The sequence below is a fragment of the Platichthys flesus genome, chromosome 3 (genome assembly GCF_949316205.1).
Source record: "Platichthys flesus chromosome 3, fPlaFle2.1, whole genome shotgun sequence".
Classification (NCBI taxonomy): Eukaryota; Metazoa; Chordata; class Actinopteri; order Pleuronectiformes; family Pleuronectidae; genus Platichthys; species Platichthys flesus.
Genome location: NC_084947.1, coordinates 4,262,730 through 4,276,284, shown reverse-complemented (window position 1 = coordinate 4,276,284; position 13,555 = coordinate 4,262,730). Strand labels below are relative to the sequence as shown.

The 13,555-nt window shown below is 45.3% G+C and overlaps 1 protein-coding gene across 1 annotated transcript; it reads left to right on the top strand.

Moving 5' to 3' along the window:
• Positions 1–2,093: 2,093 nt before the first annotated feature.
• LOC133933465 (WD repeat-containing protein 19-like) lies at positions 2,094–11,403 on the top strand. The gene is made up of 3 exons (XM_062380595.1): positions 2,094–6,108; positions 11,003–11,073; positions 11,362–11,403. Exons 1-3 carry the CDS (start codon positions 2,094–2,096, stop codon positions 11,401–11,403), a joined length of 4,128 nt encoding a protein of 1,375 aa, XP_062236579.1.
• The last annotated feature ends 2,152 nt before the right edge of the window (positions 11,404–13,555 follow it).

The following is a 13,555-nucleotide window of genomic DNA, read 5'->3' as shown; positions in this document are numbered from 1 at the left end:
GGTCGGGTTTTATTTGGTTATGCAACATAAAAAAAGACTCAGGCATTCCGACAGATGGTTGGAATCAGGGGCCGTATTTGCAAAACTTAAACATCCCTCGTTTGATTCCATTATATGTATTTAATATTAAACTGATGCATTAAAGGGGGGGGGGGGGGGGGGGGGATTTTAAACACGATTTTTGCCTCTTTTATCAAACACTGCTTTGTTTGTTTGCCACCGCGGCAAGATAATTCATAATTCACACAGTCACCGTGCGTCCTATTTCATTTGACCTACCTTTAAATTCAGCCGACCGATACACACGCTGTCAGCTACACACGGTTGTCATTTGTGACTCTCTAACTGCCTTTTGTAACCACAACCCCCCCCCCCCACACACACACACACACACACACAATCTACTGTACCCTGTGATCTATTTTGAGGTGTTTTCAAGTCCACAGCTCTACTTATACTGAGCGATTCCCGGGAGTGAACCATTTTTTCGAGTATGAGAAAAGAAGTGGTGTGAAAGAAGAGCTCATGTGTGACGCATCCTCCTTCCCGTTGGATCAAGAGGGGGAAGAGAACAGGATCAATATCTATGTTCGCACACTAGATCCATTTTTTCGGGGGAATGCAGCTGTTCACATTATCTTTTAAAATGCGACCAGCATGTCTAGAGGAACTAGAAGAGGCTGCACGTTGTGTACGGAGGTAAACAAGGAGAAGTCTGTGAGAAATGGAGACAACAGATATGAGTGTTTACGGTTAAATTGTTCTTTTTCAAACAAAGATCGGTTACGATACGACCCCTCAAGTTCTGCTTGTACTAAGTCCATGTCAGCTGTCCTCCATTTTTGTTTCTGTCGGGTTAGGGTTCCCCCATTATGAAAGGATGTCGATCGGGAGTGGCATTAAAGTTGCATCGGATTGTGATACAGGTCACATGGTTGTAATTCATGACCACGTATGAAAGTGGCCGTAAACGACAGATTCCATGTGATTTGTGCTGTTCTGTTCAGATCTGTGCCACAGAGGAGGGAACAAAATCTGATGTGACTGTTTCTTCAGCCTCGGCCTGAACTTGTATCACAGCTTTCATAATTACATGTCATTTTATGATTATGAAGAGATCATAATCATAATGTGCAGATCATCTCTTCTGTGTGTTATCTGTTGAACTTGTACGCGTATTGACAGTGCACATGCAGCAACATGCTCCACACCTCTGGATTCCTGAATGTAACCGCTTTAACATTTTTTCGCAGCCAATATAAGAATTTCAGTCAGATAACTCGTGTTTGTAAGGATTCTCACAGCAGCAGAACATTAAGGCTCCGACCTCGTCCCTCCACAGGAGGATCATACTGAAGCAGGGCAGCGGAGGCACTGAATAGCGAAGGGAGAGATGGGAAATATTGCAGCTTAAATAGAGGTCTGAATTAGGATGGTGCAGATTGTGGAGAGGAACACACGTTATGGTGAAGTGCAGCTTGCAAGCGTCACTCCATTTGTGCAAGAGCTGATTTACTTCTTTATTTCTATGGCACTTAGCTAAACAAGATGACACCATGCATTACAAGATCCATGAGAGGAAACACAGATCAAAACAGAAGGAGAGCGGGGTAATGTGAGACATTTTTTACATTTGCTCCCCTCTAGGCGAGCTAAAATTATAAATCACATCACCGTCCCGTATCCACACTGTTTTAACATCTGCATGGAACTGTGCTATCTCATGATGCCAAGGTAGATCTACTGAAGAGGTTTTACTGAATCAAAAACATTCACTGGCATCCTCTCAGCTCCCAATGGCTTGTGTAACAGGACTCGTTTGGGGGGGGGGGGGGGGTTATAGTAATATGCTATGATGTAATATAGTAATATCGATATTCTATGATGTAATATAGTAATATCGATATGCTATTGTGTGCTACTGATGGCGTCCTCTTAAAGGTCGATGTTAAATGTCGATGTTAGGTAAATGTACCTTTATGTTGGTTCATCAAAGGAGAAGTGTTATAGTGAGTCAAGTGTCGCTCACTTGACTCACTATACCAGTTTATCAACACCTGTTTATCAGCATAAGAAGAATCCGGATCGCAGAAATGAAGAAGGTTTTTACTCTTGCTGACAAAGCCTGGGTGGGTTCTAACCTACTCTATAAGTGGCAGAAGACTGTTGGTAATTTCATTGCTGTTGCCGGAAAAGACAACTCAGTGAAGATATTTGATCGAAATGGACACAAGTGGACTGAACTCAACCTGCCAGGGCGCTGTGTGGGTATGGACTGGGATAAGGATGGAGACATTCTGGCTGTGATAGCTGCAAAATCCAGGTCCATCTTCCTCTGGGATGCGACTGTCAATAAGTCTTCCAAGATAAACAGCGGCATGAGAGATCAGATGTCTCTAATCTTGTGGTCAAAGACGAGCCCAATGTTTGCTGTCGGGACGGTCAAAGGAAACCTTATGATCTACAATCAGCAAACTTCATGCAAGATCCCTGTTCTGGGTAAACACTCTAAAAAGATCACCTGTGGGTGCTGGAGTGCTCAGAACCTCCTGGCTCTTGGAAGTGAAGACAACACGCTGAGCATCAGCAATCATAAGGGGGACACCATCAGACGGACAACACTTTGCGGTGAGCCTAATGAAATCGACTTCTCTGTGATGAAGACAGATGAAAGGTCTTCTCCAGGAGAGAGCACTGTGAGTGTGTCTGTGGGAAAGAAGATTTTGATGCTTTTCAACGTCAATAATCCTGATAACGGGGTAGAACTGACCTTCCAGCGCCGCTATGGGAACATCGTGTCATATCACTGGTATGGTGATGGTAACATACTCATTGGATTCTCCAATGGATACACGGTGGTTATTTCCACTCACCTCAGTGAGATTGGGAAGGAGCTCTACCCGGCTTACAACCATAAAGATAGCCTGAACAGTGTGGCTATCTCATCATCATTAAACAAGACTGCCTCCTGTGGGGACAACAGCATAATGATCCATGACCTGTCTGAGCTCAAAGATAACACCAATGTTGTTCGATTGGATTATGAGACGAAAGGTCTGGACCATCTGAGCTGGACAGATGACGGACAGCTGTTGGCTATTTCCACAGAGAAAGGGACACTCCATGGTTTCCTCACCACGCTGCCTATTCTGGGTGACAGCTTTGGTACACGGCTGGCGTACCTCACCTCCCCGCTGGAGGTCACCGTCTCCAACCAGGTGAAAGGAGAGACCCCTGTGGCCATAGAAGTGGACATCGAGCCCACTTTTATTGCAGTCGGACCGTACCACGTGGCGGTGGGGATGAACAAGAGAGCCTGGTTCTACGCACTTGTAGAAAATGAACCTGGGTTTAAGAAGCTTAAGCACTTTGAGTACTCGGGGACGATAGCCAGCATGTGCCTGAACTCCAACTACGCAGCAGCGCTCTTTGATGGAAAGGTGCAGCTGCACATGATCAAAGGCAAAGACCATGAGGAGAAGAAACAGATTAAGTTGTTTCCTTATGATGACAGGAATGGTCGGATCCTTTGCCACGCCCTCACTGCGAACCACATGTACTACGGCACTGATTCAGGTAATGTAGTGTGTGTCCTGATGGAGGACTTGAGGACTGTGAGCAGCTACAGCCATTCAGTCGGCGTGAGGAAAGTGTTCCCTGACCAAACTGGCACTCGGCTGGTCTTCATCGACGACAAGAACAAAGGCTTCCTGCTCTCCCCTAAAAATATCAAGGACCCCTGCATCAAGCTTCCCAACTTCTCTCCCACCATCACAGGAGTGCTGTGGGACAACTGGCATGCTGACAGTGGAGTGTTTGTAGCTTATGACAATGACAAGGTCTACACCTACGCCCTGCATGAAACCACCATATACGGTCCCAGAGTGGTTCTGGTGGGAAGCACCACTCTCCTGTTTCCCCAGAAGCCTTTGCTATTGTACAACGGCGTTCTGACTTGTCAGACAGCAAGTGGGAAGACCAGTGAAGTGGCTCTGAGCACACACTCATTCCTCAAGCACTCAACCAAGTCCACAGATTCGCCGCCTGAGTTCAGCAAGCAGCTCACACAGGCTCTCATGCTGAAGAGGTTCCACGAAGCCTGGGATCTGTGCAAATCCGCAGGCAGTGATGCAGACTGGGCAGAGTTAGGCAAAACGTGCCTGCTCCACATGGAGGTCGATCTTGCCATCCAGGTCTATCGCAATAGTGGAAACACGGACATGGTCCTGTCCCTGCAGGGTATCCAGGGTACAGTGAACGTGAATCTGCTGGCAGGACATTTGGCCAAGGTTCTAGAAGACTACAACCAGGCTCAGAAACTCTACATGTCCTCAAACTGCCCAGTCGCTGCCCTGGAGATGAGGAGAGACCTGCAGCAGTGGGAGAGCGCTCTTATGTTAGCGAAGAGGCTAGCAAAAGATCAGATCCCTTTTATATCAAAAGAGTATGCTGTCCACTTGGAGTTAATTGGAGACTATGAGAACGCACTGGCTCATTATAAAAGAGGCATGACCCGCAATACAAAATTCCAGGAGCACGACGAGGAGTGTCAAGCAGGTATAGCCAGGATGTCCATCAGAATGGGTGACATCAAGAAAGGAGCCCTACAGGCTATTCGGCACCCGAGCAGTGTGCTCAAGAAAGCATGTGGAGCCATACTGGAGAGCATGAAGAAATTCCCTGAAGCTGCTCAGCTCTATGAGAAAGGCCAATATTATGATAAGGCTGCGTCGCTCTACATTCGTTGCAAGAACTGGTCGAAGGTGGGAGACCTGCTGCCACAGGTTTCCTCTCCCAAGATCCACTTGCAGTATGCCAAGGCCAAAGAGGAGGATGGAAAGTACGAGGACGCAGCCCGGGCCTATGAGAGCGCGAAGGACTGGGACAACGTGATCCGAGTTCTGCTGGACCACCTGAACAACCCTGAGGACGCTGTGCGCATCGTTATGGAGACGCCGACCATTGACAGAGTAAAAATGGTTTCCAGGTTCTTCCTGCGGTTGAACGACGAAAGCTCAGCCATCCACTTCCTGGTTCTGTGCAAGTACAAAGATGAAGCCTTCCAGCTGGCAGCGCAGCGCGGAAAGATGGAGGTCTACGTCGACTTCATCGGCTCTGAAGCGACACAGGAGGATTACCAGAGCATCGCTTTCTACTTTGAAGGAGGAAGGAAACATCTGCAGGCTGGAAAGTTCTTCCAGAAGTGTGGACAGTACAGCAAAGCCCTGGGACACTTCCTGAAGTGTTCCAACACAGACGACAACCTGGCAGTGGAGATGGCCATTGAGACGGTGCGTCAGGCCAAAGACAGCTCTTTGACCAATCAGCTGATAGATTACCTGATGGGGGAAAGTGACAGCATGCCCAAGGATGCCAGGTACCTCTTCCGTCTCTACATGGTGTTGCAGCGGCACAAGGAGGCTGCTCGAACGGCCATCATCTTCGCCAGAGAGGAGCAGCGTGCAGGGCACTACTGTAATGCCCATAACGTGCTGGTCAGCATGTACACGGAGCTGAGGGCCCAGAAGGCTAAGATCCCTAAGGACATGACCACCGATCTGATGATCTATCACTCCTACAAACTTGCGAAGCTGCATTCAAACAGAGGAGAACACCTTAAAGCGGGCCACATGCTCCTTCGAGTCTCCAACTACATCAGCCGGTTTCCTAAAGATGTTGTTACCATTCTGACGGAAGCAGTCATAGAGTGTCACCGCTCCGGGTTGAGAGACTCGGCCTATAAGCTTGCAGCCGTGCTGATGAGACCAGAGTACCGAAACGAGATCGACAAGAAGAACCGGAGGCTGATTGAGTGGTTGGTTCGACGTCCCGATAAAGATCTGGAGGAGGAAAAGACTCCATGTCCGTTCTGTGGCTGCAAGCTCCCACAGAACGAGCTGCAGTGTTATTCTTGCAAGAACAACGTGCCCTATTGCATCGCCACGGGTCGTCACATGCTGAAAGAAGACTGGTCAGAGTGTCCTCACTGTGAATTCCCTGCTCTCTACTCGGAGTTCACTCGGTTGTTGGAGACGGAGGGTGTGTGTCCGATGTGCTCAGAGACTGTGAGGGTCAAACAGCTGAAGAAGATCTCGGATTGTTCCCAATGTGTTCCCACATGAATTTACCGTCATCTCTTACAAACAGGGACATGCACACAGGTATAAAAGAAATTACAAAAGGCGTCATGGAAAACAAGAAATAAAATGATCAGTTCAACCCCCGTTGCAGGCCTGTTTACTGTGTTCTTCTGCGCCCAATAAGGGCTACTCACAACCACAATCTCAAAGAAATGAGATTCATAAATTGATGAATACATTATGAAATTACTCAATAAACGAATAAAAGATTATAACTAAGTTGAAGTGTCATTTAGGGGAGAGCATGGTAATGTGAGACATTTTTTACATTTGCTCCAATCTAGGCGAGATAAAATGATATATCAGTAAAATGTACACATTTCCCATTAATTCAGAATGTTTTCAAGCAATGGAAATGATCAGAATGTCTTCAGGACAAAGGGCAGTAAAAATATGATTGTTTTTTAAAAACTGGTCTTGTGTCTCGCTTTACCCCAGCTAAGGGGTAAAGTTAGCCTGACGTTGTCATACTCACAATTCTAGTCAGAATGTGAGTTTGATACCGGGCGTGTTTCAACCAAACCAGAAAAAACAATGCCTCATCTCAATTGGATAGACCTACAACCAATCAGAGCAACGTAGTATGTGACGTATGTTAAGCGACGCATTGTTAGTTATTTACTCACTCCAGGTTCACCAGGACGCTGAAGAGACACCAAAGCAACGCTTCAGCGCAGCGCAATGCCTTTAATAACAGCTGGCTCCCATCCACTCCCATGTTAGAACTGTTAAAAGCGTATATATGTAGCGTATAGCGTATCGCGGCAGGAAACACACTGAAAAATGATGTTAAACTATATTGATGACATATTTTATGTGATATAAATTATCAAATATGCATCCCATACTTTGAAGTCCCCTTCTGTTGTCCTGGAGTTTTAATTTGACCAAAGACAATATTTAATGTCCCCCTCTGCCCATCCACTACAACCACACAAGCAGTGATGAAGATAAAAAGAGCGAGAGGGGGGGACTACGTATTCTCCACATAGGCTTGAGAGGAGAATACGTAATTTACCCTCGACACCCGACATTTAACGGAGCAAACAGAAGAGAGGTTCTTCAACATGGATGACATTAAATTAATAATTGGAGTGGAGAAGTACAGTGAGTTGTATGATCCTCGGAACATGTTGTATAAAGACAACACCAAGAAAGACAAATGTTGGGATGCTGTTGCTTAATGTTGGAGCAACAAGTAAGTATATGCTTTTAATCTACTTGATCAACGGGTGATATTATTAACGCTGCTCGGCGGTTCAGTGTCGCTTCAGTGTCCGGTGTGAACAGCCAAGCGCCGGCGTGATAGGGATTAGCGCGGTGCTTTGCCGTCGCCTCCGCGTTCTCTGTTCCTCTTTCAGAACTTCGTATTATTCAAAAAGAAAAAGTAAAATTTGATGTGTTTTTGTCTTAATATATACAAAATTTGGCCTGTTATAGTGCTTTACAATAGTGAGGAATTGATGGATGAGGAGAAAGCATTAAAGGACAGTTGTTAACATTTTAAAAAAGTATTAATAATTGAGATTCTCAGAATCAGGAGATTAAGAATATAGGACTTTAAACTGGATTTAAAACAGAAAAGGTCTCTGTTCCCTCCACAGTTAAGATGAGCAGGAACTGAAAGGAGTTTTGTTGTGAGGATGACGTAAGTGTGTGTGTGTGGGGGGGGCACGGAATAAAGAGATCAATGACGTAAAGAGGGTCTGGACCGTTTAGAGTAGAAGCTGTATTATGGATCATTTGTTTCTGGGAAGGTGGAGTATTTCTCCCCTATTGGACTTATGTTTTAGTAGAAGTCCTTTTTACTCTAAAACTGTCCAAATTTAGCCTTAAATTCTCTGAACGCGATCATATTTGCCGCGGGATTTGGGATTAAGAGAGAAAAGCGATTCAGTGTCGTCATGCAAACCTTCTAAAGTGGCCCCTTCCCATTCTTGGAGTTGAACAAGTCACTCAGAACAAACTAAAGAGCCAAGGCAACATTACATTCACCATCTGAACAATATTTTGTTTAACACAACAAAGACGTATGAGAAAATGAGCTTGAATCCATCTTAAAGAACCGTGAGCTGCTCATTTCAACAGAGATGAAACCTGTCTGCCGCTGCTTCTCCTCTCATCGGATGTAGTGACCCGTAATCCTCGGCCAGGAGCAGGAAGTGATTACATCCCATGATGCTCTCTGTCAAAACCGATGTTAATATTATGGGATTTCACGTTTTTCCATTGAAAAGCTCAATTGTGAAATATGAACAAACAGGGAAAATATGTTCTGCCAACAATTTAATTTTACTGGGTTAAGGGACTATTTCCTTTTTGAAACCACTGTACAGGCATAGTACGGTTCAGTTCATGTTATTAGTCTTGACAGTCATTAGGTTACAGTGGAACTGGGAAGAGGCAGAGAATCATCTCTCCCACCAACCCTCCAGTGCTCCAGCCACAAACCCGTTATGAATCCCATCTAATCCGGTCCTCGCTCATGCTACATGCTTTTAACGTGTTATTTGGTTTTCAACACGCCAGTTTCCCGACCACACCAGGCTTCATTAACCCCTTCGCACCATTGTTCACGAGTCATTAGGTTTTCGCTCGTTCCTTTTGAAAGACGACGCCACGAGTCTTTAAACCCATTAACTCCTCGTCGGCTCGCACTTGACTGATTAATCCTCGGCCTCGTGAAAGCCCGGTTGCTCGTTCGCAGGTATCCAGGGGTGACTGGCCTGGAGGCGCTGCCATTTCCCTCGGTCTAAAGAGCCAATTAGCTGAGACCTTGGTTACCACAGTGAGGCAACCATTAGTAATTAGCCATTGACATTTTGGCTGCAGGAGCAATGTAATAGCGAACCGATGTTCAGACTGAACGGCCGTTTCATTGAATCGCCGGTGATTCACAGGTCTGGAACCCGGCTGATACAACAGTGGAGGTGTGGCCAGTGCGATGGATCAGTGCTTTTTACATCAATAATTCTAAATCTTCATCTTCCAGTGACACCTTCTTGGGATGATTTCACTCCACATAACTCAAGCGATAGAATTTAATCAGTCTCTACATAGTGGGAGATTTAAATCACATATCGCTCATGCTGTGTTTTTGACAACTAAGGGTCTTAATTTTTCCTTTTCTTTTTCAAATCATCTTGGTAATCCAGTCTCGTGCATGACGGAGGACATTGAGCATTACACATTGTAAGTGTGGGTCAATGTTCAACAACTCTCTTGAAAAACATTTTATGCAGTGAAGCACAATAAGCATTAAATAGTTAAACTCAAATTAAAATGTTCCTAATTAATGATAAATAGTGGAAACCTTAGTGAGTCTTACTCTTGTGAGCTACAAATCTAGTGTATAGTTATCTACACAATCTGTGTCTGTATCTGGCTGCACAGTTGGAAACCAGTGGGTTTACACGCCACAGTGTCAATCAGCGGTAAGCTCTCACCAGCAGGTACCTGCCAAGTTTGTCATTTTATATATTATATATATATATCAATGAATTTGTTTGGCATGTACTTCCACTGTAAATATAAATTTGTTTATTTATGTGTGTTCTTATATATATAATAAAGACGAGGTGGGGTGTATTGTCTGTATTGCAGCAAGCCACCAGGGGGCGATTGAGATATTTTGGCTTCACTGTGGAGGAGGTGACATCTTTATATACACTCTATTTTTTATATCACTTCCAATTTTAGATGTTTCATTGTCTTCCTGTGTCACAGCTTTAAAGTCAAATGAGAGAACATGAGACAACTTGAAGCCTGACAAAGAATTGAGATGCTACGTTTCTCATTAACACTGTTTAATTAAGTAAAGGCTTATATTGGTTAATATGAATAACACCTTGTTTACACTGACTGCAGCAGAAGTAGCAACATACTCATGTTCTTCTATTAGCAATAGAGAAGTGAGAAAATATCTGTTCCAATGATTAAAGGGATGAAAGGTTCAGTTCAGGTTGATCTGCATCACTGGAAAGGTTCTGCTACCAGAGTGGGCCGCTTGTGTTTGTGCAAAGTGACGGTGCTTGGGTGAGAAATGAATGTGAGCAAAAAGGATTCAGCTCATTAGTTTTATTGTCGTGATAATGTAATAAGTTCACCTGCAGAATAAAGAGGAGGAATGAAACATCAGGTTTTTCCTCTGGGGCCGGCTGTGAACTGCTCGTCTAGCCGGTGAGTCGGGAGCTGTGACAGGCTGGGCGGCGGCGTGAATCTACCTTTCAGCCGCCTGTCAGCAGCCTCCTCCTGACCTACATTCTCCCACACGGACAATAGCGGCACAGAGAATATTGTGGCATTAAGAGCAAGCAGGGCAATTGTTATCAGGCCTCCCGATCCGGTGGGCACATGCTCGCTGCTCCTCCCAAATCTCCCGGGACAATCACTCATAATACCGGAGGCCGGGCGAGATTTTTATCAAGCTTTTCCTGTCTCAATAATACATCTTTTGTTATTTTTACCCACCGACAGGCGGAGTAGAAAATATTTCAAGGCTTTTAAAATCAATTTTTCATGAGCCTTGTGGCCTTCTGGGGGGGGGGGGGGTGGAGGATATGCTACCGTGGTCGTGTTCATTTTAGCGGTACACAAATGTTCAAAATATTTTGGAAGCCTCGGGGTGAAAACGAAATTGCTTGTGAAGGAAGAAGGGAATGATGTCTAATAAAGTCAGTGCATTGTTGTCATTGTCGAATCTGAGAGTGGATGCTGGAGTTACTCCCAGGAAAAAAGAAAAATCCAAGCGTTTCATGTGAAGGAACGAGGGCAGTCGCATGGAGAATGGAAAGTTTGATGATTTCATAAAGGAATTCATTCAATATTTGTAATAATAGCCCGGCCAACGATGATCAATACAGACCTCAGACAAAACCAAATTACCGTCATACGACACAATAGGGTTTTCCTTGTTCCCAGATTGTGGTGGGTGGTGAGAGAGCAGAGGACTCAATATAACACATGGCTTTATCATGACATGCACTTGTTTTTCTTGTTAGTCATATATATTCGTAGTATATCATGGGTCTAAGCCTCCTGCTTAGAGCTGCATGCGGGGGACCGGAGCAGTTTTCCTGAGGATGAAGAGTCATTTCAGTGAGCAGCACCTCCGCATGTTATTTTTCTCTTTACCTCACCCGCTCCCATTTCAAAACATCGCTTATTGGTATTTCTGAGGATACGGCACACTCAGATAATGTCAGATGTTGCTCTCTGTCAGCGAAGCCTGAGCGAGGGGGAACACGGCGCGGAGAATAAGTAACCGAGGAGGAGGAGGAGAAGGAGGAGGAGAAGGTGTAGGAGGTGCATTCAAAATGCCAACAGCTACAGTCTCATCTGTAAAACAGCCGGTTGACATTTACCTGACAGCGGGACACTGGACGAGTGTAGAGCTGCCTACTCCCTTCCAATCTCCATCCCTCGTGTTCCTCTCCTCCTCCTCCTCCTCCTCTTCCTTGTCCTCTTTGTCTTTCCTTTCCTGTCTGCACTAATTGCCCCCCCACCTTCATCCTCTCCTGCCTCCTCTAAACTCCTCCAAGCCCGTCCGCCACCACCACTGATCAGCCGCCCCGCGGGTGAGGGCGCCGTCTCGGGCTGAGACCTGTGCCTGATAAATGAAGATCCAGCCTCGTGCTTCCGAGGGGGCCCTGGAGCACATGTGAGGCTAAATCACCGCCATTGATTGTGCAGCTTCAAGTCACCGACAAAAGGCCGCGATCACTCATCTTGTTAAAAGCGGATTATCTGTATCTTGTTACACCCATAAAGATTTCTCTTCCTTCCTTCTCTCTCCAATTTTAACACATTAGCTGTTTTTCTTTGGCCTAATTTGCCGAACGGGTTTTCCTCCACGTTGTTTTTTTTTGTCCCCGGTGGAACTATGGATTTTAATGCTGTTTGGTGTTGTCGGCTACTGGAGCGACCGGCGGCGTGGAGATTCATTTCGTGGCTGCTTAGATTTTCTGGCTGGTAAATAAGACTGGCGCGGTGAAGGTGTTGTTCAGTGCTCGGCCTCTTGTTGTTGTATTCTGACCCCGGCGGCTTTTACACAAGAGTCCTTTGTTGGATCCATGAGATGAATTAATCAAATCCTCCTCAGCGCCTTGTTGAGCGTAGTGGTGCCTGTGATCACCAGGTAGCTTTAGACTGACCTTAACTGCAATGATTATCATATCCTGTAAATATATTCATCAAGTAATTCGTCGCCACTTATAAGAAAACGAGACACAATGGCGTGTCGTCCTTCGGTGCAGGGCTGTGTCCTCCGTGTTGTGATTCATGAGAAAATTAAACGTGTGCTGTTCTGTCTCTGTCGTCTGCGTTTCCAAGACGGGATGAAAACACACGGGTGAACCTGTTTGCATATTGAGGAGGAGGAGGAGGAGGAGGTGGAGGAGGAGGAGGGCTGTAATGACAAATCACTGCCAAGTCCTATTTACCCCATTGGGCTCTTTGTCCGAGCTGATTGCTCAACGCAGGCAAATGACAAATGAATCGTGGAGAGAATGGGAACAGCAGCGAGTCAAACCTGCTGGTAAATAAATCCATTCCACTGAGGTGTAGGTCGCTGCTCCATATAATTGCAGCCTGTGCAGGTTAATCTATCCTTTCACTTAAAAGTCCCCCCCGGCTCTTAACCCTGACGTCAATAGAACTAATACACACTGTACTAAAAGCCATATACATTACACGCCATGAGATTGGACTGTGGCCAGAATGGCTTCACTGCAATAAGAGTAAATGCAATAAAAAAGTTTAAAGAAGAGGAGAAAGGAGAAGAAAAGCAGAAATGTCACCGGTCTGAGGAGTGAATGTGAATCGTGCTGCAAATCTATAAAGTTGAAGAGATAAAGTCTTTCAAAACCAGATTAAAAGGATTTAAGAACTGTTGCTTATAACGTGCACGTACACGCACGCACAGTTAAATGAAAAGGCTGAAAGGACATAAAATCAATAACCCCTTCAAATCTGCAAGGGGGAGGAGAAATACAGTAAGATGAATAAATATCCTGTAGTGATGGGGAATGATGGTTTAATTCTTCTCCCCACACAGCGGCCACATCTCTCATGATTGTCTGACTTCAATCAATATCATGTCCTTTGTTGTCAGCTCGATACGAGTCCGGTGAGAAGCCAGCCTCGGATTTAAAAGGCAGCGGATGTCGTTGGTCATGCACAGCAGATAAAACTGTTTAGTGCATATATGAAGATGGGAGGAGACTGGTCCAGATGCTGCAGAATAATCAAGTCGAGCCCTGGTTCCAGATGAAGACTGGGTCTCCACCCACTTCTCTGTCGAACAAGCAGCTCTGGTGTTCTCACTATTTATTTTTTCTGCTGTCGTGAAATTATGTTTCTCTCTTTTAAACTATGAAAACTGACTCAGAGGGAAGAGCGGAGACAGTTCTTACACT